Source organism: Arvicanthis niloticus, chromosome 21 (assembly GCF_011762505.2).
Source record: "Arvicanthis niloticus isolate mArvNil1 chromosome 21, mArvNil1.pat.X, whole genome shotgun sequence".
Taxonomy (NCBI): Eukaryota; Metazoa; Chordata; class Mammalia; order Rodentia; family Muridae; genus Arvicanthis; species Arvicanthis niloticus.
In genome coordinates this window covers 28,136,598-28,160,140 of record NC_047678.1, presented here as the reverse complement: position 1 = coordinate 28,160,140, position 23,543 = coordinate 28,136,598, and the positions used below count along the sequence as shown (strand labels likewise).

General features: G+C 47.5%; 1 protein-coding gene across 2 annotated transcripts; it reads right to left on the bottom strand.

Moving 5' to 3' along the window:
* Positions 1 to 1,649: 1,649 nt before the first annotated feature.
* On the bottom strand, positions 1,650 to 22,286 carry Traip (TRAF interacting protein). 2 transcript variants are annotated; one of them, XM_076918038.1, is made up of 16 exons: positions 22,064 to 22,265; positions 20,511 to 20,589; positions 17,366 to 17,423; positions 16,826 to 16,909; positions 14,497 to 14,536; positions 13,802 to 13,929; positions 12,239 to 12,333; positions 11,638 to 11,751; positions 10,949 to 11,036; positions 10,350 to 10,439; positions 9,896 to 9,984; positions 4,339 to 4,494; positions 3,060 to 3,108; positions 2,504 to 2,653; positions 2,361 to 2,411; positions 1,650 to 2,194 (listed from the first exon to the last, which is right to left on the bottom strand). In XM_076918038.1, the coding sequence occupies exons 2-16, from the start codon at positions 20,552 to 20,554 to the stop codon at positions 2,072 to 2,074; spliced, it is 1,359 nt and encodes a 452-aa protein (XP_076774153.1). In that variant the 5' UTR covers positions 20,555 to 20,589; positions 22,064 to 22,265; the 3' UTR covers positions 1,650 to 2,071. The 2 variants fall into 2 exon arrangements, with proteins under 2 accessions (XP_076774153.1, XP_034340056.1); XM_034484165.2 differs by lacking the exon at positions 20,511 to 20,589 and having other exon boundaries at positions 22,064 to 22,286.
* Between the last annotated feature and the right edge of the window lie 1,257 nt (positions 22,287 to 23,543).

Here is a 23,543-nt window from a genome sequence, read left to right as displayed (position 1 = left end):
AACCTGATGTTATTCAGCGTTCTGCCACGGTGACGAAATACCTGAGACGAATGGAAAAGTTCACCTTTAAAAACTGAAGTCCAGCCGGGTGGTGGTGGCGCACGCCTTTAATCCCAGCACTTGGGAGGCAGAGGCAGGCGGATTTCTGAGTTCGTGGTCTACAGAGTGAGTTCCAGGACAGCCAAGACTAAACAGAGAAACCCTGTCTCGAAAAACCAAAAAAAAAAACAAAACAAAACAAAAAAAAAAAACAAAAAAAAACAACAACAAAAAAAACTGAAGTCCCTGGGTGTTGTGGTGCATGCATTTGGGAGGCAGAGGCAGGTGGGTCTCCAGAAGTTGCAGGCCAGCCAGGGCTTCACAATGAGTCCACCTCAACTTCCTCCCACCCATCATCACACACACACTCCAAAACCAAGCAAAAAATACTAGGCTTTCTGATCTACAGACTCACCTTTCTGTGTACCTTTATGGGTCATTCTTTTATCAGGGAGAAGGGCAACCATATTTCTAAATCCCTTTTATCACAGAAACCGTCAGCAGCAGGCAGTAACTCCAGTCCCCACTCCTGGCCACTATTATATTTGCCTCTACAGGTTTACCTGTTCTAGACACCATAAGTGGAATCAGAGACCCACTCTCTAACTTGCTTGCTTCATTTTTGTGTCTTGAGTTTCTCACCTACAGCCTGACTTACAGCAGGTGTTGCTGCTGTTGCCCACTGTACAGATAATACTGAGGATAATTCACTTAAGCCTATCCTGCATGTGCTACCAGCCAGCCTCTAGGTTTCCAACCTAGATGGTACAACTCCCCTCACTAAACCTCTTTGGCTCCTGTCATCCCCAAGTGGGTTCAACACCCATAACTGTCTAAGTTACACTCCTGTTGCTGTGATAAAATACTCTGCCAAAGCAACTTAGGGGAGAAATTTTTATTTTAGCCTTCAGGTTATAGGCTCACTGCAGGGAAGTCTAGGCAGAGGGTGGAGTGGCGGGTCCCACTCAGGAGCAGACAGAGTGCCCGTGTTCTTGTGCTCAGCTCACTTTGCTCTTTCAACAGCTCAGGATGCTCCACCTAGGGAAGGAATGGTGCCAACTTACAGTAGGCACAATCAAGATAACCCTCCACAGACATGCCCACAGGCCAACCTAATCTAGACCTCACTGAGGAGCCCTTTCCACGTGACTCTAGATCCTGTCGAGCTGTCAATCAAAGCTCAGCATCACACAACCAAGGCTATCATCTCCATCCTGATAGTTTCAGCTCCTCTCCATTTCCTGGCAAGTGGTTGGATGCCTTCAGCATGAGGCAGGTGGTGTGAGAAGGAAATGCCTGAGCTCCTGTTGGATAATGGGAGAGAGAAGCTTAGGCCGCCTTACCCAGGTGAGTGGCCAACAGGGATATTTTCTAGGAGAAAGTCCTGAACCCAAGCCCTAGAGGCTAACAGCTGGTCAGTGGTTATCTGTTGTGCTTGCTGAAACTCACTGGGCTCACCCACCCACTTTGTTTACAGTTTAGACTGCAGAGATGCCATTCTTGCTAGTCTTCCAGTGCCCTGTGAGAGAGCCGTGCCTGGAGATAAAACCACTAGGTCTAAGCCTAAAAATTGTCTAAGGTTTTGGTACAAATTTATACAGCCAGAACCTAGAAGAAAAGATGCCTTTTTATTTTACACAGAAACCTTCCCCATCCTTTCCCACTCCACCCCCACCCCCATTTCAAGCAATAAGCTGGAGGAGGCAGGCAGAAGTTGAAGCTAGCCTGCTTAGGAATCCTCCAGGATGTTCATCCACTTAAGAGTCAATGTGACCCTGTTCTATAAAACAGAAGGAGCCTGACCACACCTGGTTGTAGCTCTAAGCAAAACCCTGCAGCTAGAAGCAGGATCTGCTGATCGGAACTATAAACTGGTCATGTTACTTCCCAGTGTGGTGCAGGGCTCGGTGAACACAGGAAGTGTGTTTTCTGGACATCTCTCTTGGACTGGTCCAAGAGGAGCCATCTTCCGAAACACTTCCGGCTGGCAAGGTCTTGTCCTACTAATTGAAGACATGACTCTGGTCACTGTTCACTGACATAAGAAGGTTTCCAGCTTGGGCTGGGAGGCAGAATTCACAGTCTTCATTCTCACTTTCTGTTTACTCTTGGCCTTGGGTTTAACAGGCATTGGTCGGATAATGGCTGTGTCCATCTGGAAGCAATGTCAAGGAAGAAGCTTGGAGAGGGGTCTGGAATACAGGGCAGGAAAGCTCAGCCCATCTTAGGCTGAAGGCACGGTAAGAAACTTGGGGATGCAGGTCAGAGCATGGTATATGTCGCTAAGGTCAGCTCAGGCCATGGCCACAGAAAAAGGATACAGGCTGTATGAATTTTGTTCGTCCTCCAAGCCCATCAAAGCCTATTCTTACCTAGGGAGAAAGGGAAGAGATGAATGGGTCAGAGTAAGGGACAGGGAGCTGACTACCTTGCCCCACCCTAAAGGCTGGCCACCCCCACTCACCACATCTGTGCTGCAACGGGATTCTGCTGTGGTCCTGTTGGGCTGTTTCTGACCCCTGACAGCATTCCGGATGAAAAGAGGGAAGGCACCAGCCAGTTCCTCGTCTGGCTCTCCTACACATCGCTGGCCACCCAGTGAGAGCTGGGACTCCTGTTGGGATAATGCCAAAGTCAGACTTGACAAGCCAGATAGCAGCACAGGACACGCATGGGGCAGTGATGGAGAAAGAATAGGAGACAGGGGACAATGACCAGGGCTCAAGGGTGGCTCTGAGGAGTCTCAGTCCTGGGCCCGGGGAGGAACCTGAACATAGTCTGTACTCTCAGAAGGAGAGTTTCTCTTTTTCTTTGTTTTACTTTGTTTTGAGATGGTCTCACTCAAGTCCGGGATGCCCTGGAACTCACTATACAGAGTTCTCCTCCTGCCTTAGCTTCATGAACCCTGGATTACAGGTATGAACTACCACCGCCAGTTTAGAAGGATAGGTTTTCATGTCAGTTCTGGCGAGGGCTGGGTGTGGGACTGCTTGCATGCTTTTGAGGAACTGGGCCCTTACCGGCTTGGAGACTTTGGGTGCCTTCTTGAGGATGTCCTGTATGGGAGAGCTGTGAGACGAGACATGAAGGCAAGTAAGCAAGATGGCCGGCAGACTCTGCACACGCCCTTCAGAGGAGCCTCTGCGTGGCAGGCTGCCATCATGGCTCTGCTCTGGGCAGGCACCTCAGCGGTCCCTCCCCAAGTACAGTCTGAAAAGACTAGTGCCAGGGTTGTTGGGTAGACAGGACCATGTCTCAGTCTGGGCTCTCATTTCAGTGCTCCCCAGGTTCTTGGGCTCCTCACCATGTTCTAGGGAGCCCAGCCAACTTTCTGTGCACAGAGGATGAGCATCTCAGCCTCAACTGACAGGTGGAGAGGGAACGATAGGAGGAGGTGGGGATAGAGCAGACTCCAAAGCTCTCTGCTGCAGCCACGTGACTCGGGCTTCTCAGTATGACCAGGCCAGCTGTGTGCAGAGTGGGGGTCATGCCCAGCTGCTTTGCCCTTGTCTTCCCTTTCACTGTCACTGCCTGACATAACAGTTTATTTCTCTTACATCCAAAGTCTTACATTAAGTTTTCCTTAGGACCAGAGAGAGATGGCTCAGCAGATAAAACTTTGCTACCAAGCCTGTCAACCTGACTTTGATCCTTTGTCCCCACATGGTGTAAGGAGAGAACCAACTCCTACAAATAGTCCCCTGACTGCCATGTGCATCCCCCACAATACACAAAAACAGATGAATGAAATTTTTAAAAATGTAAAAAGAACTCCCTTACTGAAGCAGCACAGACCCATGTACATGAAGGAGCATAGTCGTGTGCTTGGCAAGGAGATGGCTTCCCTCTCCTTGTTCCACTGCAGGTCCCATCTCACAGCTCGAGAGGTCCTCCTCCTGTCTGCCAGAATGGGATGTTTCCATGGGTGGTGGGGTTATGGGATCATGGTTTGAGATGGTCTTGTATTAAGCAGGAACCTCAGAGGCACATGGGAAAAATTCAGAGTCTAATACCAGGATTCTCTGGGGGGCAGGCATTCAGAGTATTGGGATGCCTGCCTGACCACCAGTCCACACTTCCCCTACTGAGACTGACATCCCAACACATCATCTTGAGGCTAATGAGGGTTAAAGAAATAAGTAGGATTCAGAGTGAGCACTCAAGCCAAGTGGGGTGGGGGTGGGGCTGGAACCAGAGCCTAAGCAGCTGCACCAACCACTCAGAGCCATCAGGGCAGGATCCACAGGTGACTTAGCTATGCCTTCCAGGTTACAGGTACCTCCAGGGACCAATACTCACCGTGCCCTCTCCAGGCAGAGCCTCTTGGGGTAGCAATGCTGGGAGCTGGAGGTCTGGGCTGGAGGGGTATTTACATCAAAGGTAGCATTGAGATCAATCTCATCACTGAAGGGTGGCCGGTGAAGCTTTGGGTTCAGCATCTCCACAGGGGCTGGGCTGAAGGTAGAGAAAATTTCATTATTTGAGACTGCAGTGACGACCCAGAAAGATCACGGTTCCTTAGGTATCAGAGAAAACTCAGCTTGGCCCAGTGAGTTGGCTCAGGTGGTAAGATAATTGTTTCTCAGCCTGAAGCCCTGAGTTCAATCCTTGGAATCTACCTGGTGAAAGGAGAAAAATAAATCCTTTCAGTTGTTCCCTGATGCATCCTGTGGTTCATATGCACCTAGACCAATACACACACACACACACACACACACACAAATGTTGAAAAAACAGAGGAGGAAAAGGAGAAAGAGGAGGAAAAGGAGGAAGAAGAGGAAGAAGAAGAGGAGGGGGAAGAGGAGGAGGAGGAGGAAGAAGAGGAAGAGGAGGGACAGTTCAGCCCCAGGGGCTTCTAATGCCCACCCCTGACTCAGGGTCACCCCAGAGGCAGGCCTAATCTTTAAGAGTAAGTTAAGTAGCATCAGCCATGTGACCACTAAAAATCTGGAAAAAGAGCCGGGCAGTAGTGGCACACGCCTTTAATCCCAGCACTTGGGAGGCAGAGGCAGGCGGATTTTTGAGTTCGAGGCCAGCCTGGTCTACAGAGTGAGTTCCAGGACAGCCAGGGCTACACAGAGAAACCCTGTCTCGAAAAAAAACAAAAAACAAAACAAAAATCTGGAAAAAGAAAGTAAACAAAACCAAAACCAAACTCACAAAGGGGCTGGTGAAGTGGCTCATTGGGTAAAGGCTGACCTGAGTTTGATTCCTAGCACCCACATGGTGGGTAAGAACCGACTCCCACAAGTTACCTTCTGACTTGTACAAGTATAACATGTAACACATGCACACACGCTTAAAATAATTACAATGGGAAAATTTTTAAACCAAAGGAATGAACAGGATATTTCCCTTTGATCACACATACTTTCTCTGAACTCAGTGCAGGCCATTCAAAAATGTTACTGCAGAGTGATGTAGATGGGAAGATGCTGCTACTTATCACAGCACAGGTGTGCTAGTGCCTGGTACTTCAGGAGTTGACAATGATGAAGACACTACATAGTATTCTCAAAAGTAACTTTAGTGGGACTGGAGAGATGGCTTAGTGGTTAAGAGCACTGACTGCTCTTTCAGAGATCCTGAGTTCAATTCCCAGCAACCACATGGTGGCTCAGAACCATCTGTAATGGGATCCGATGCCCTCTTCTGAAGACATCTACAAGTGTACTCATATACATAAAATAAATATATAAAGAGTAACTTTAGTAACATAAGCTATATATCAAGACTGCCTAAAAGAAAATATAAAAAAATACATGCATGTCCAAACCAGGCATCACAACATACACCTCTGAATCCCAGCTGAGGCGGGTAGATCTTTGTGAATTCAAGGCCAGCCTGATCTATACAGGACAGCCAGAGAGATCCAGTCTCAGAAAACAAAACTGTATACACACACACACACACACACACACACACACACACACACACACACACACACGAGACTTGCTACCTTCTCCTCCATACACCTAGGATTCTGTGGTGCTTCCTTCACTACAGTACAGGCTTGCCTTAAGGCACTCTGGTTCCGTCACCTCTGAGACACTCACCTATGGCCAATTTACATAGCTTCATGTCAGCGGCCTCAGGAAATGAGGCCAGGCACTCAAAGCCTTCTTTTTAAGGCAGAGCCAAAGCCCCAGGCAGATGTGTTACCTGTGTGACAGTTGTCAGCACATCCTGCACCAACTCAGCTCCTATTAGTCCTGTCCTAAAGTGAAGGTCTCCCCAGATTTCATCAGAATTTAGGAGCCCTTAGGACCCATGAAAAATTCCTAAGACTTCCCCTATAGTTCCCTTTCCTCTGATCTGCACCCCAGTGGGCAAGGGCTATGGTACAGCTTTACAAAACTGAGGGAAGGGAAGGGCAAGGGTCCCTTGGAGCTGCCCTAAAATAACAGAAGCATGGCTGGGGATGTGGCTCAGGTAGTACAGTGCTAGCCTAGCATGCACGAGGCTCTGAGTTCAATCCCACCTCTGCATACATCAGCTGTGGTAATACATGACTGTAATCTTAGCACTCAAGATGTAGAGCCAGAAAAATGGAAGTTCAAGATCATACTCACCTACATAGCAAGTATGAAACCAGCCTGGGCTATAGAAGACCTTGCCTCAAAAAGATAAAATAATAAAGCAAGGCTGGGTAGTGGTGGCGCACGCCTTTAATCCCAGCACTTGGGAGGCAGAGGCAGGCGGATTTCTGAGTTCAAGGCCAGCCTGGTCTACAGAGTGAGTTCCAGGACTGCCAGGGCTACACAGAGAAACCCTGTCTCGAAAAAAAAAAAAAGTAAGATGATGGCTATGGAGATGGTTCAGTGGCAGTGGTTAAGAGCACTAGCTGCTCTTCCAGAGGTCCTGAGTTCATTTCCCAGCACCCAAATGGCGGCTGATCTGATGCCTTCTCCTGGTGTCAGACAGACATATAAAGCACCACAACAACAGAAGTAAAGGGCAACCCCACCACAAGAAAGGCATGGGCATGACCAGCAACACCCAGACCCTTCCACGAGAGACTAAACATGGCCAGGGGAATGTAAGCCTCATATGGAAGCCTGAATGCAGGCTGGGAGACACGAAGCAGCTTGGAAACAGCTCAAGAAATCAATCAGTCGGTGACAGAATGAAATGAGGAACATGGAGCAGGTCCCAGAGCCATCTTCCAGAAACATTTCCAACAGTTTCTACTGTTTTTAGGATGAAATCTGCACCTGCAAGGCTGATGTCTGAAGGCTGGCAGAGATCTGGCCCACCAGCCACCCGCCTCTCTCCTCCAAGCCCACCTTAGCAATGCCCCAGGGACTTTGAACTCACCATCCTCTCTGCCTGGATTTCTCTTCCTTCAGATTTAATAGTGGTTTCATGAATGTGACTACACGTCTCATATATATTAGGACAGTTTAAGAATCTCCCCAAACCATACAGCAACAAGTCTGTTCTCAAGGGAGAAAGACGGAGGCACTTACAGATCAAAGAAAATTGTAAACACCCCAACCCTGGAGCCTGCAGCCTGTTTCTGAGACCTTGAGGCCCTCGGAGGGAGACCCTGGAATTCAGAATACACTATGCCAAGTTAAAAGGGCTAATGCTAAATGCAACAGTCCTACTACCCAAATTTTCATGCCTAGAAAGATACTGGTGAAAACAGGGAATCAGTCATCCTGTACACAACTTGATAGGCAGCCCAGCCGGCTTTGGACTCAGGTTTGGCTAATGCAGTGCCCTCCTGATTTGAGAGACCAGAACTGTCCGCTCAGGGCCAAGGTAAGACTGGCATGAAGTTTACTGAGCACGTAGTGGGCTCATTCCCATCTGGGCATTGCAGACCAGATTTTATAATATGGTGCTTACCTGGTGGACTCTGGGCCTAATCATCTAACCTATAAAAACTAGGCTGCAGCTGCCAGTCAATACCTAAGACAGAAGCATAGGTCTAAAAAAGCCTGTGTAGTAAAGGAAATTAGTAACAGCAGGTAATGCAAATTCCCTGGCAACCTGAGGTGTCCCATGTGCTTGTTTTCCTCACTATAAAAGCCAGACATGGAAAGCAACTGTGTGAACAAGCTCTGAGGTTCACGGAATAAAAGCTAGAGGGAGCGCCATCAGAACTGTGGGTATTCTAGAGAATGATTCTCTATCCCCAGCCTGCAGCAGCTTGGGCTCTAAGGTTTTCTCTACAGTATATGGTTTTTGATTGTCGTTTTCCTAAGGGCACGTACTATACCTGTGTAAGCTCTTGACAAGGCCCTTATGTTACATGGGACTTCAGAGAAGGCATGGCTGACAGTTGGGTGTGCTGGGAGGAAGAATCAGGGACAGAGCCTACTGAGTTGACAAAATCAACCCAGTGTTGGACCACAGGCAGACCATGTGCCCAACACAGTCCCACAGTTCTCAGGTCATCATAAACTACAACAAGTGGGTAGTTTTGGCTCTGCAGAGAGATGCTAAGGAGTAAAAATAAAAGCTGGCAAGATGGCTCAGAGACTGAGGGTGCTTCTACACAAGTCTGACAACCTTAGTTAGATCCCTTCAACCTATGTAGAAGTAAAAGGAGAGAAATGACTCCACAAAGTTATGCTCTGACCTCTGTACTGTGACATGAGCATGCACACACACGCATTCATGCATATACATATATGCATATATATATACACACATACATGCATATATATACACACAAAGACAGACACACTCTTACACAAATATATTCATTCATACATACATATACATAGGCATGTACACATATATATATATCATTCACACATACACAGGCATGCACACACATACTCATACACACTCTTACACAAATATACTTATTCATATATACTTACATACATATACACATACACATGAACTCATACACACATGCGCACGCACACACACACACACGCACAATGTGCTATCTGGCTGAGGAAGCTGGCAAGCACAACAGAGTCTTCAGTGAGGAAAGAGCAGAAGCAAACGTGGAAGCAGGAAGAAGTGTTTTCTTATGGTTGGCTGTGACACTGCAGGTCCTAAGAAACCACTTAAATCTAAGCCTGCTCCATGAATGTCCCAAGATACAGCATTGAGGATCTGAGGTATGAGGAGTCAGGGAGCACAGTACCCAGGAGCAAAGTGGGGTGTTGGAAGGCACTGAATGGGTAAATTTCTCCGGCAGGAAGAGAGGGCATATTGATTTGCCAAAATACGTTGAAAAATTATTTAAGTTTTAAACTCTTGGTTGTTGACAGGAGTTTTTAATTTGGCTCCCTTGCCGGAGTCCTCTAGCAGGCAGAAGATATTCTTAACTAGCCCATCTCTGTGAAGAACAGAGATTAAAGCTTGCTCCTGGCAGGGACATAAATCCTTGGCTCTTTTGGCTCCCTCTGCTGGCAGCCTTAAAGCACACACTCCTGAACCTGAGGGGATTATTTATTTATTTTGGACTCTGGATGTCCTGGAACTCACTCTGTAGACCAGGCTGGTCTCGAACTCATAGATATATCTGTCTGCCTCTGTCTCCTGAATGCTAGGATTAAAGACATGCAACAACACCATCAGGCTGAAAGGGGGTTATTTTAGAGTGAGCACTTTCAGTATGTTTCAGAGATGGGGGCAGCCAGATGCATGTGGTGAGAAACTCCAGGATACCCCAAGACAGCCACCACTCCTGCCCTGTCCAAAGACTACTCAAACGCTTTCTCTGCCTTTCCTTGTCATATGCCATCTTCTCTCAAAGCTGCTTTCCAGTTAGAGCCTGTTTGGCTCTCTGGCCAGAAGGTCCACAAACACCATCGATCCCACCAAAGTCAGGAGTGCAGGCTCTCTCAGATTGTGATCCCTGAATCATCCCAGAAGGGTAACAAACCTCTCAAACACCAGGCGGCTGACAGTCTCATTGGTCACTGGAGGCAGGCTCAAGGTTTCCTGCAGGATCATTAGCTTCTTTCTTAGGCTCTAGAGAAAAGAGAGAGAATGTGAAAGAAAGGTTAAGGTGCTGAGGACAAACTCCTGTGTGAAGGGTACAGGGAACAGAGAGAGGGCTGGCCACCAACACCAGGCCTGAAAACTCCTCTTGGTGGAGTCCTCACTCTGGTGATTAGGAGCCTTGGAGTTAAGATCACAAAGGAAGATCCATGGTGCCCTTGGCCCTCTGCTGAGGAGGTACAGGTGGAAGGCCAGACTAGGGTGACGGTGCATATGCTGACCCACTTCCCCAACCCAGGAGTATACAGAGAGCCCAGAAGCACCATTGACTACTCTTGGAGGCACACAACGACCCCTCAGATCCCCTCATTTCTCATCAGGCCAGGGTGTCTCACCGAAATTTCCTTGTCAGCACTCTGTAAGTCCTTCTGGGCTGACCTCAGTTCTAACTTGGCCTGATCCAGCTCAGTGTTGACCATCTTCAACTGTAAGAAAGGACAAGCCAATGGTGCCACATGCTCTGCCCCTACCTGCTGCTACCCAGTGTATGGTTGAGATTGAATCTAAAAAAATACTGAAGGCACAGGGGAGACCCCAGACCTCAACTGAGCACATATATCTAAGGCTGCCTGGGAGCAAGTGCTTCTCTCTACAGAAGGCAGAAGCAGCTGGCCCAAGAACCCTCAATTTTGGGATGGGGTACAAAGCAGGCCTCTGGAGCTGCCACGCTGGAGGACCACACTGGAGGCTTGTGCTCTCCAAGCCAGCTAAGAGGCATCTAGGAATCAAGAAGAGCAGAAGGTGGCACGAGTGTTTGGTGGGGACATCCCTTCATGAACTGGTCTCCCAAGTAGACAAGCCACAGAGTCAGAGACAATGCACAGTAAAAGGCATAACCAGTTTCTGTAGTCCACCTTTTCTGGCCCATTGGTGTGGGGCTGGATGGCCTAGCTCAGGAGACCAGGCTCCCTTCCCTTTGTCCCCATTCAGTCACCTTGCTCCTAGAAGATGCCAAGTCCTTCTTCAACCTGTCAGCCAGCTCCCCAGAGGCTTTCCGAGCTTCCTTCAGATTCTCATACTCTCTGCAAAGTAGCCATGAGAAGAGAGGACAGAACAGAACACCCTAAGGGTATAGTCGGTGCCCTGACTGAGCCATAGCACCAACCTAACAAAGGCCTTACCAAATTAGCTCCTCCTCCCTGCAGGGGCCCAAGGCAGGTCCTGCATATGTAAGGAGGTAGGGAAACAAAAACTGGTCTCTGTCACCTGCAGGAACTGGGCCTGGAGTATGCAAGCCTCACTAGGGGGCTCCCTACAACCCCAAATGGAGGCAGTGGACTCTGTGCCTTTCAGGCAAGCGGCTCCTTTCTCCAGCTTCCTGTCACCACCCTAATGAAGGATATGGTGAGTTTGCTACCCAAGTCAGGCAGGGTCAGCTCTCATGAGGGCACCCACTGCTGAGAGCTGCAGGAGCTCCTTAGAAACAACACTTTGAATCTATACTCTGTTCTCTCAGCAATTCTAGGGCAAATCTCTCTCTGTCCAGGAAAGTGGAGGTCAGAGGAGCCTCAGAAGTGGCCTAAGAGCTGGAGTTCACCTAAGACAATATGGTTCTAGAACCTGCTCCTTCACAGTATCTGCATTACAGAAGGCGACAGCAGAGGCATGGCTGGGCTTCCTTACTTCTTGAGGGATATGCAGTACACAGCTAGCTGCTCCACCGCTGACTGTCCCACACCCATGTCTCGGATCATCTCCTCCACCTCAGACCGCTGGCTGTGGAGTAGGAGCTCAATTCTGAAAAACATTCCCGGCCCACGGCATTTGAAATCCGGAGGCTGATGGTTAGTCTGCCTCCCTTTGCTGCCGTTGCTATGGCAACAGCCTGGGCTGCTAGGATGCTTTAGCAGGTGGGTGTGCCCAAGGAAAGGTTCCACAGCAGAGATGAGCTCAGCTCCAGGGATGCTTCTGAGGAAAAAGAGGTGCTGACAGAAGACTTCAAGGTCAGGGACTTCATACAGGGAGACTCCTGGAGGGAAAGGCATGGCAAGCCACCTATCAACATGGCAAGCCACATAGGCAACAGGACAAGAAGTGTTACAGGAGTACTTGCAAAAAGGGAAGGGGCCCATAGAGGTTAAGAAAGGAAATCTGTGGCCATAGGCACCTGGGAATCTGAGTCAAAAGGTGAATAAAACCCATTTTCAGCTGCAGTCCTGAGAATTGCACCCCCTGCTCCTGGCCCTGGTTGTGAAGGGACCATACAGAAGCCAGCTAGACTCACTGCTCCATGGTTCTCATCTTGCTCCTGAGTCGGCGGGCCTCCTCCTGAGCTTGCTTGGTTTCATCCTGCTGCTGCTCCAGGAATTTCATCTGTTTCTGAAGAACAAGCACACCCATACACCTTCTCAGCACGTCTCAGAACCATGGCCACTGAGAGCTGTCTGTACTGTATCTTTTGTTTGGTTTAGGTTTTTGACAGGGTTTCATATACCCCAGGTTGGCTTTGACCTCACTATGTAGCCAAGGATAACCATGACCCCCTGATCTTCCTGTCTCCTCTTCCCAAGTGCTGGAACTTTAGGAGTGGACCTCCATACGTGCCTATCTTTTGAAGATGCTGATAAATAACAGGAGATAAAAACCCTGAGGGCCTCCTCATGCTGATTTAGTCTCTGTGTGGGCTCTGTGTGCGTGGGTCTATATTTCTCTGCGTGTGAAGCGCTGGGAATCCAACCCAGGCTTTGAACCACAGTCCTCACTTGGCCTATGCTTTTTTTGCTAAAGAGGCTTTGTAGGGCAGATGTTTCCTTACCCTTGGAGATGTGCCTTGCTGTAGGCTTAGTGGCTCAGGACTACTGATCTGCCAAGGTTCTATGGGCTTGGTCTCCTGGTACATGCTTACATAGCGGGAGTCAGGAGCACAAACCCATATCTCATCTAGACACATAAACATGAAGTGTCAGAACAGGAGAACCAAGCCAGGACCTATCCTCAGCATGAGAGCATTCCATGTCTGACCTGGGGATACATCAGAGATTGCTCTGCAACCTGGTGCTAGTTTGTTCCCTCCCACTGGCTGGGCCATGTGATCCAGCTCAGCCTCTGAGCAGGAATAGAATATGAATATCCTAGGGCCTTGTCTGTTCACGAGGATGGTTCCCATCCCTTTCAAATGGCACCCAGCAAGGGCAGCTCCTGCCTACAAGGCTAGAATATCAATCGTGAGTTCAGATCAATCGCCTCATGGCCCTTGGAGAGCAAGAGGCTCACGAACCCAGGCTGATACAAAATTCATCTGGGTCTAGGCCTGCTTGCTCTACAGGCTTTGATCTGCTCGGTCAGCTCAGCACAGCGGACTTCAAAGGCCTTTGCTCCTCCCTAGGATGCTGTTTGATCTGGCTCCAGAGAGCAGCCCCGCCAAGGACTGGAGTCCTAATGGAAGATTCTTCAGACTGGCCTCATCAGTGGAGTATGAGCCACTTTTGGAAACATGGCCCAGCCTACTCAGGTCTCCATTGAGCAGGCCCTCTGTGAAATGTTGGGAAGGCCTTGTTACCTGATACAGAATCCACAAGCACAGCCATTATAGCCCCTTTTGTTATGGGCCAGATGGGTATGGTATGGAAGGACCTTGGGAAGAAGAGACGTGCCTTCACTTTACTACTATATAAACAAAGGCATTGGTTGAGGCAGAAATAGAAGATATGATCAGAAATGTGAGCCTAGGCTGGGCATGGTGGTGCACGCCTTTAATTCTGCACTTAGGAGGCAGGGGCAGGTAGATCACTGTGTTCCAAACCAGCCATGGCTGTGGCTGTACCTCCCACCAACTCTGAGGACTTACTTTCAGGGTAGAACACAGCATCTCTGCCTTGTTTAAGGCGCTCTGCAGGGACTCCACAGTAGCATTGCGTTCTTCCAATGTGTCTCGTAGCGTGTCAATAATGGCCTGGCTGTCCCGTTTCTCCCTATCTGGAGCAGAGGGGAGCAAGGCAAAGGCGGATTCATGCGTGAGAACTTCAACATCAAGCAGCTTCTCCTTGAGCCAGGTGAGAACAAGGCACAGGTGGGAAAGCTGAGTGGCCCGCTTGTCTCTCTGCCATGCACCAAGAAGTCTATGCTAGCACTTTCACTTAGGAGACAGGCTCTCCTTCTTCCTGCTTGAACTATCTGGGTAGATGTCACTGTTCTCCCATTCCTGTGGGCCTAGTTAATTCATCATTCCAGAACTCAAGCAAATGCCTGTCAAAGTCAGCAGTGGGGAGCCCAGAAGATACAAACTCATTATGTGGGGCCCCTCCCAAAGCTGCTCCTGAGCATGAAGTTCCAAGCAGGAAGAGAGAGGCCAGCCTGGCTTAGGCAGGCAGCTTCAGTCATCTCGCTCCTTTTTGGCTAGTTATAAGAGCTAGCAAGACTCTGGGACACACAAAGCAGATGAGCCCCTGGCTTTGCCAGAGATCGGAGGCCTTCCTTGCAGGATCTCCCCCTCCAACACCCAAGTCAGAGACTTCTAGGGCTTCTTATCTCTTGCTAACTTACCTTTCTGGGAAAGCTGAGCTTTGATACTGTCCAGTTCATTCTGCAAGACAATACACATAATAAGCAGCAGGAACACATCACAGCTAACCTCCATTCAGCCTCCCATAAGGCTGTGCAGAGCCCAGGATCAGTGAAGACGATTGCTCAGGAATGGACCCAATATACTTTAAAGCCAACAGAGACAGGAACATTTGTTTGTGTTGTTTGTTTTAAATGTCTACAGATCTTTTTGTTTTTTAGAAACAAGGTGTTACTACGTAGCTCAGGCTGTCCTAGAACTATATAATGTGGACCAAGCTGGCCTTAAACTCAGAAATCCATCTGCCTCTGCCTCTATAGTACTGGGATTAAAGGCGTGTTATCACTACGCCTGGTGTGGGACTTTTTTTTCCTTTTTAAGATTTATTTATTTTTAGGCAGAAGAGATAGCTCAGCAATTAAGAGCTGTTTTTCCAGAGGTCCCAAGTTCAATTCCCTGCAACGACATGGTGGCTCACAACTATCCATAATGAGATCCAATGCCCTCTTCTGGCATGCAGGCATACATACATAAACAGCCTCATATGCATAAACACATAAATCTTTTAATATTATTTATTTATATATGTGTCAGTGTTTTGCCTGCATTTATGTCAATGCACCGTGTATTCACATTGCCCGATGAGGCCAGAAGAACGTGTCAGAGTCCCTGAAACTGGAATTATGGACAGTCAGCTGCCATGTAGATGCTAGGAATCAAACTCCATCATTTGCTAGAGCAGCCAGCACCCATAAACATCGTACCATCTCTCCAGCCTCCTTCTGAGTCTTTTAAAAGGTATGTAAGATGTAGGAAGTGAATCCCACAGGAAGTGGAGCTTGGCCTGCTGTTCGGCCAACAGCAGAGGCTCTGGGGTCCTGGCCCTGCCATATCCTGACACTCTCAGAGCATTAGCTGTGCTCACCAGGGACACAGAACAGGGATGGCCAAGTACTCTGGACCATTACGAGTTCTCTCCATCTTGGGACTTGCCTGCCTCAGTCTACCTCCCTCCAAGCTCCAGGATGGCTCTGAGAGCCTGGGGTAAAATGAATCCAGCTCCCCCTTGTGAGTCTAGAGAGCCCAATGTCCCTGTGAGCAAGAGAGATGCCTTCAGTCAGGTAAACAAAGGTTTTTATAGCACACTTCCAGACTCAGGTAAGGGTCCACTGTGGAAGAATCTGGGCAGTTTCCTCCAGATCACCCTTTAAACATTAACAGGAGACTCAGAATTTCATGTGGGACCAATAGTAAGGCCTCCACTACTAGCCTCTCTGCCTAGGACTCTGGGGCAGGAGCTCCTGGCAGTTGGGCTGGTGACTGTGGTCCAAACAACTGGGAATGAAACCGGTATATAGGTAAGAACATGCAGGGTCTGCCCGAGATCAGACACCCCATCGTCTCCTGGCTCTTCCACGCCTCAGCAGGATACTTTCTAAGTCCTTGCTCCAAACTATTTAAGATGTGGCCGCCCTGTCTCGCAGACTTGGCTTTGAAAGCTAAAGAAAAGACTGGAAGGTGCCTTTGTTGTCTTGATCACAGGGAGGACACCTCTTAAAGCTGGGAGCAGTTACCATGACGATGAACAGGCTGGCTCCAAACGCAAAAGCTCAACCATCTTGAAGCACAGAGGTTTCAAGGACATCACAACACCCAGGGGGTTAAGGTCAAATGAGTTGTAATCTGACTGACTCTCAAAAAAATTAACCCTTACAGTCCAGCAATCACTTGCAAATTCTGTGTACCTCAATCTCATCAAGACATCCTGCCAATCCAGCTTCCTCAAACAAAAAATGGAAATTTTAGATATGGAGGGGATACAGAAGGTAACCTGGTTACCCTCCCTGTGGTCTAGCTTTCCACCTGGGTAGAAACCCTATCCCAGAGCCCTTGTCCTCTATGGCTGGGCTTGCAAAGGCCCAGACATCTGCCTTTACACCATGTTCTCCAGGCAATTTGGAGGCCTAGCCAGGTTAGGGAATGGTGGCTTCACTCATCTTCCCTGACTAGTAAGAATGGAAGGATTTCCTAACCTGTCACTCTGGCCAGTAAGACTATAATTCCTTCATATGGCTCAGGGTCTTAGAAGCACATTATGTCCTTCAGTCCAAAAAGCCCTGAAAGCCCAAGGGTGGTCCACTTATAGTGGACACCTCCGACGACTGTCTCAAGGTCACTTGCCTGCACCTTGATAGCTCTACCGTGTCTGTGCTCCATAGGCCTCGACCACACTCCACGCACCTTTTCTAAGTAGAAAGGTATACTTCCAGAGGGTTTGGAATTTAGTAGGAAAAGATAAATTCTGTGTACCTTTAAGAATTCTGCATCCAAGACACTCTCCTCTTCCTGGGCAAGGTCAAAGAAAAGCTTGTTGATAATAGTCTTTTTGCCAACCTGGGTGGGAAAACAAGACAGAGAAGATCGGTGAAGTGTGGCCAAAGGTGAGGAGGAGGATTGCCTGCCTCTTGTTCCAGGTCTGCTCTCAGACTTAACTCTCCATATGCATTCTTTTGAGTCAGAAGACTTCTTCATTCCTACATGTACACAGAGTCAGGACTGCTGGTCTGCTGGTGGATGAAGTCATGTCTATTCTGTGCACAGGGACATTTGCTAAACATTAGAGGTGGCCAAATACACACGTGAAGCCTGGGTGGGAAAGTCTATCTTCCAGCCACCCGGGTTATACCCAGACCTCCTGAGTGACTCACAGATGTTTAGAGGATCAATTGGCCTCAAACCAAGAGGGTCAAAGGTCAGAATGTTTCCATTTCAGAGATGTTTTCCCCAACCCTGCTTTCTGGAAAGAGAAGTAGGTCTTCAACTGAGATATCCCCACTTCGTCATCCTTACCTGGATTCTACACTGTGGGCAGGTCCGACTTGGTGCTGTCTCAAACCACTGGATTAGGCTACAGTGAAAACAGAATAAAAGACTAGTAATCCTGGCATGGCTGAGGATACAGATCACATGACCACTGTTATTAGCTCCTCTTTGACACAAGGCCTGCCTGCCTGCCTGCCTGCCTGCCTGCCTGCAAGGAGAGGCTGCAGGCAGGACAGTCCTGCAGGTCTGAGCAGTGCTGTTGTTTGGGGTTTGAAGTCTTGGCCCAGGGCTGTTCTTTGCAAATGGGCTGTACAGTGTAGGTGACAGGCAAAGGTCAGAGTTTCTCAGAAACCTAGTAAAAGCAAAACATGGCCAGATTTACATAATTTATTAGTATAGACAGGAAACAGTTTCCTGTCTGTGTGGCCGTAACTATAATCCTCGTACTAGGCAAGAAGATCGTAAGCTCGGAACCAGCCTGGACTTGAGAGAGAGACTGGGGGAGAGAGTGGGGCAGCCTTCTTCACCCCAGGAATAAAAGACAAACTCTCCTATAAAAACCATCTCGCATGTCCAAATCTTTCCTATAAATATGAAAAAAAAAAAAAAAAAAAAAACTACAAATACATTCAAAGATCACGTACTACAAAATTAAAGCTAACCAGGCACAGGAGAGTGAGTTAACTAAGAAGCACGCTATCAATGAATCATTAAAACATAATGAAAAGAAGTTAGGCACACGCACAAAAGCATATTCTGTATGATCTCATCTGTATAAAAGAGAAACACAGGCAAAGTGGTACCTTTATGTGTGTGTGTGGGCGCTGGTGGGGATAATCAGAAGGGCATGTGAGATTTCTTTTTTCTTTTTTTTTTTTTTTTTTTTTTTCTGTGTAGCCCTGGCTGTCCTGGAACTCACTCTGTAGACCAGGCTGGCCTCGAACTCAGAAATCTGCCTGCCTCTGCCTCCCAAGTGCTGGGATTAAAGGCGAGCGCCACCACCGCCCGGCGCATGTTAGATTTCTAATGCAGACATTAAACTCTTTTTTCTGCTGGGCTGGAGAGCAAACCCAGGTCCTTATTCATGTGAGACAAATGCTGTACCAGTGAGCTACCCTCCCAATCCTATACCATGCTTCTAGATCTGAATTCTGGCTGCACAGACATGCTGGGTTTGAGACAACCCTACGAGCTATCCACTTTTTTTTTTTTTTTTAAAGATTTATTTATTATGTATACAGCAGGGCACCAGATCTCATTAAAGGTAGCTGTGAGGTTGTGAGCCACACCATGTATTTGCTGAGAACTGAACTCAGGACCTCTGGAAGAGCAGTCAATGCGCTTAACCACTGAGCCATTTCTCCAGCCCAAAACATGGCATTTCCTTTTTTTTTTTTTTTTTTTTTTAAAGATTTATGTATTTATTTATTTATTTAATGTATATGAGTACACCATTGCTCTCTTTAAACACACCAGAAGAGAACGTCAGATCCCATTACAGATGGTTGTGAGCCACCATGTGTTTGCTGGGAATTAAACTCAGGACCTTTGGAAAAGCAGTCAGTGCTTTTAACCGCTGAGCCATCTCTCCAGCCCCTAGAGTTACGCACTTTTAACACGTGTACTTTTCTGTGGTTTCTTCTACAGTACTTCAACAGAATAAAGTAAGCAACAGTGTCAGCATTTGCAAGACCAAGACAAGATGATGGCCATACATTTAAGGCCAGTCTAGGGTACACGTATCTTTATATTTTTTTGTTGCAGGAAAATTAGGAGCATTGTGGTATATTCTGGAACATTATTCCAGCAAGTGGGGGTTGAGGCAAGAAGATTATGAGTTCAAGGCCAAAAGGCCAACCTGGGCTACATAACAAGAACTTGTTTAAAACTCTCTGTGTGTGTGTGTGTGTGCGCGCGCGCGCACACACACACGAACGAGAGAGACAAAGAGACAGAGAGAAAGAGAGAGAGAGAGAGAGAGAGAGAGAGACAGAGAGAGAGACAGAGAGAGAGAGAGAGAGAGATATTAGGCTCAGGGGTAGAGCATGGGGTTAGTATATACCAGTCTGTGTTTACAATGTCTAGCACCAAAAACAATAAAATGGTGTTTAAAAGTCAGCTTGTGCAACTAACTCATAGATGTGAGAGAGGACTAGAAAGACACACAGACATAAGAGAGAAAGAGACAGACAGACAGAGACAGAGAGAAGTCGGCAGCTGTTGTGGAAAATAGTATGCCAGTTCCGGAAAAAAAAAAAAAACCCTAAATATAGGATCTCCATATGTCCCAGTCTTTCAGCTCCCAGGTATACATTAAAGATTGAAAACAGGGACTCAGACGGGTATCTGCACAGCAGTTCAGAGTAGCATTATTCACAGCAGCCAAAATCTGGAAATACCTGTCTATCAACAAACAAATGGATAAACAAAATATGGTATTTTCATACATACAAGTAAATATTAGCCACAACAGAAGTGAAACTCTGATACATGCTATGAGATGGGTGAATGTTAAAATTATAATGCTACATGAAATACATCAGACTCCAAAGGACAAAGAATTCAGGATGCCACCTATGGGATTCTCGGAATGGGAAACTCAGGGACAGGAAGTGCAACAGAGGCTCTCAGGGTCTGGGAGGACTAACTCGGAGAGTTAGTATTTGATGGGTTACGTGCTTCTGTCCAGCTGATGGAAAGTTCAGATAACAACACTGAAGGTATATAACATTGTAAACGTTCTCAATGCCATGGAATCAGCATCTAAAGACGGTTGAAATAGTGCTGGGTGTGGTGGTACAAAGTTAACTTCCAAACTCAGGTGCATTTCCTTGTTCATTCATGGTCAGCTACATAGTGAGTCCCTGTCTCCAAAAGAAAAAGAAAAAGAAAAAAAAAAAAAAACCCTCAAAAATACTACTTGGGGCAGGTCTTGCAATGTAGCTCAACGAACAGAGTGCTTGCCAAGCATGCACAAAGCCCAAAATTCAATCCCTAGTATTATATAAACCAAACAGGATGGTGCATACTTATACTTCCAGCACTTGAGAGATGGAGACAGGATCATTACAAATTCAGGGTCATCCCTGGGTACACAGCAAGTTCAAAGCCAACCAAGGGTACATGAGACAAAATATATAGGTAGGTGGAAGCCAGGGGTGTTGGTTCTCACCTGCAATCCCAGTACTCAGGAGGCTGAGGCGGGAAGACTGCCATGACTCCCAGACTAGCCAATACAACATAGCAAGACCCTGTTTCAAAACCAAAATGAACAAACAAAAAATAGATATAAGGCCTGGGGTTATAAAGCAGTGGTAGAGCACTTGCCTTCCATGCACAGGACATGAATCTGAGGGACAGGGGGATCATGGGGCATATACCCTCAACCTAAGCTCTCAGAGGCTGAAGAAACAGAACCAGAAATCCACAGTTAGCCTAAGCTATACACAGCAAGTCTTGTTGGTTTATTTGTTTGTTTGTGTTAAAAGGCTGGAGAGATGACAGCTCACTGGTTGAGAGTAGGTGTTGGCGCTGCTCTTCCCGCTGTCCTGAGTTCAGTTCCCAGCAGCCACATAAGGTGACTCACAACTGCCAGTAGCTCCATTTCCAGCTCCCTGGAGATCAGATGACTCTGGCCTCTGAGGCTACCTGCACTCACAAAACCACCCAAAGACATACACATATAACACATAATTTAAAATAAAAATAAGATTAAAAAAATCAGCCAGGTGTAGTCATCTTGGCACACACCTTTAATCCCAGAATTTGGGAGGTAGAGGCAGGCAGATCTCTGGGTTTGAGACCAGCTTGGTCAACAGAGTGAGTTCCAGGACAACCAGGGCTACACAGAGAAACCATGTCTTGAAAAACAAAACTACCAAAAGGCAAAACCACAAAATGCAACATATGGAACAAGATAGAAAATACTGAATATAATAGATCATCAGTAAGTGTGACATTTTAAGAAGGCTAAAAAGGTTCAGTTTAATACAAGCATTATTATACCAGATTTTTAAAGCCAAATATGCTTTCAAGAAACAGGCCTAAAACATAATTAGACAGGAAAGTCCAAGGTGAAAGCCTAGGTAAAAACCAGGTGATAGAAATACCTTTAGTGGTAGAGTTATTTCAAACTACACAATGGCTCCTTGAGAATGGAGCTCAGACCACCACACAACACTGTATTATGTGATTTCGTTTGTTTGTCTTTTTGACACAAGGTTGGAAAGTCCAGGCTGACTTTTACCTTACTTATGTTAAGACCCCTTGACAGGAAGGCATTTCCTTGCCATTCCAAGTTAAGCCATGTTCACTGGAGTGTCTGACCAACGGTATGTTTCTGGGTAGAAACAACCCAAACCATCCAGCAAACGACACAGACCCTTAAGGGTTGCCAGGAACCTACCAGCTTGTTGGTCTGTTTTTTGACTCTCTAATAAAATGGCTCATTAGTGCAGTAAAAGCTCATCTTCGCTCAGACTAATAGTTTTAAAGTCACATTTCTTAGCACAATAAAAGAGGCAACTAACTCTTCACCAGACGTACCCCTCCCTGGGCTACCTGCATCACTTCCACCTGGCCCATTTCGGCCCAGGTTGGAAAGTTTCCTTTAATGTCGTCGTCACTTGTCTTAATTCCGAGAATGGATTGTCTCTAGGCCCAACACCCAATAGCGTCTGAGTGGTTCTAGGACATGCACCGGGGCCTTAGACCGCCGTCACTCACCATTGCAGATGAAAAGTGTGGCCACAGTGGATGGCAGCCACGTCACGGGAGTGATCGAAGAAGTCGGAGCAGATCGTACACAGAGCGCGGATAGGCATGATGGCGCGACTCAAGCAGCCCAGAGAGCCAGCTGCCAGCAACAAACAGTTTGGTGGCCGAACCGGCCGCAGCTCCGGTTCCTTCAAATTTCGCTCCACCGCACAACTTCCGGTATTGAACCGGAAGTCATAACAAACTCACGTCAGAGAGCTTCCCTCTGATTGGACAAAGTTCGGGGCGGGGCGCTGGAGTGGCTGTGATAAGCAGCCCGCCAGCCTTGCGGAATCCTGGGACTTAGCGATTTGAAGTGTCCTAAGAGTGGATCCATTTTTCTACCAACTTCCCCCCACCCCCCGTACCCCCGCCTGCGATGGCCTGTGGCGGAAAACAGTGAAGCTACCATCTGACCCCTGTCTCAAGCTAGAGCCGGTGCGAAGCGAACCAGACCTTCTTGTTGCATCTCGGTACAGTCAAATAGACTGGAATGCCAAGAAAAAGGGTTGATGGTACCATGGCTATGGAAAGTAATAGGCCATATGCTGGCAGCCCACAGTTCCCAGACCGAAAGAGGGCCCCCACTTTCTCAGCCTTCTATTATGGATCATCTTGGAAAGATAGTCACATTAAGTCCTAACCTTTCAAACCACTACACTAGCACTGGCTTTATTTAAATATGACCTAATGACCTTTGAAATTAGGTAGACACTAGGGCCAGTAATTTAGCCCTTACCTCCCAGGATTCCTATGCCTGGGATTGTAGGATGGTGATTTTGGAGGTACAGATGCTTCAAAGACCAGAAAATAGCAAACCCTCTTTATTATTCCCACATCAGATAATTTAAGGTTCTCCCTGAGAAAGCAACCCAGGTGAGTTCACCAAAGCCCGTCTGAGTTGCCGCGAGTCTCCTTAGCGATTTTTACGGTATCGGAATCGTTAGCAGTATTACCTCCCCCCGCCCCCCCGAAGAAACATACATGACTCCATATTATAAAGCAGGTCTGCTCCAGCAGGGGAAGACAGAATGAATCTTTTTGGTCTAAGTGGAAAGCACAGGTATTCACAGGAAGTAGGCATCAACATACAGCACAGAACTGTTGTGCATCCCCACCCTCTCCTCAGCCCAAGGAGGCCCACTGTGCCCACTAGCAAGGTCACTTCCTATAGTGGTTGGCCCTGAGTAGATTCTACCTCTATGTCCAAGTTAAGACAAAGGCTCTTTGTCAGCAAGAATCGGAAAAGCATCAGCCCTTCAGAGCTCAGTTCAGGTTAGTTCTCAGCTGAAAAACACCACTCTTGTGGTTTTTTAAGAGTCCAGAGGATTCCCGTCAACATCATCCAGGTAGACAATGAAGAATGTTACCTCCACTCTCACCCCAAGTAATGCACTGAGCATCATCCACTACCCAAAACCTGCTCCCACAGCCTCTTCCCTCCCCCAGT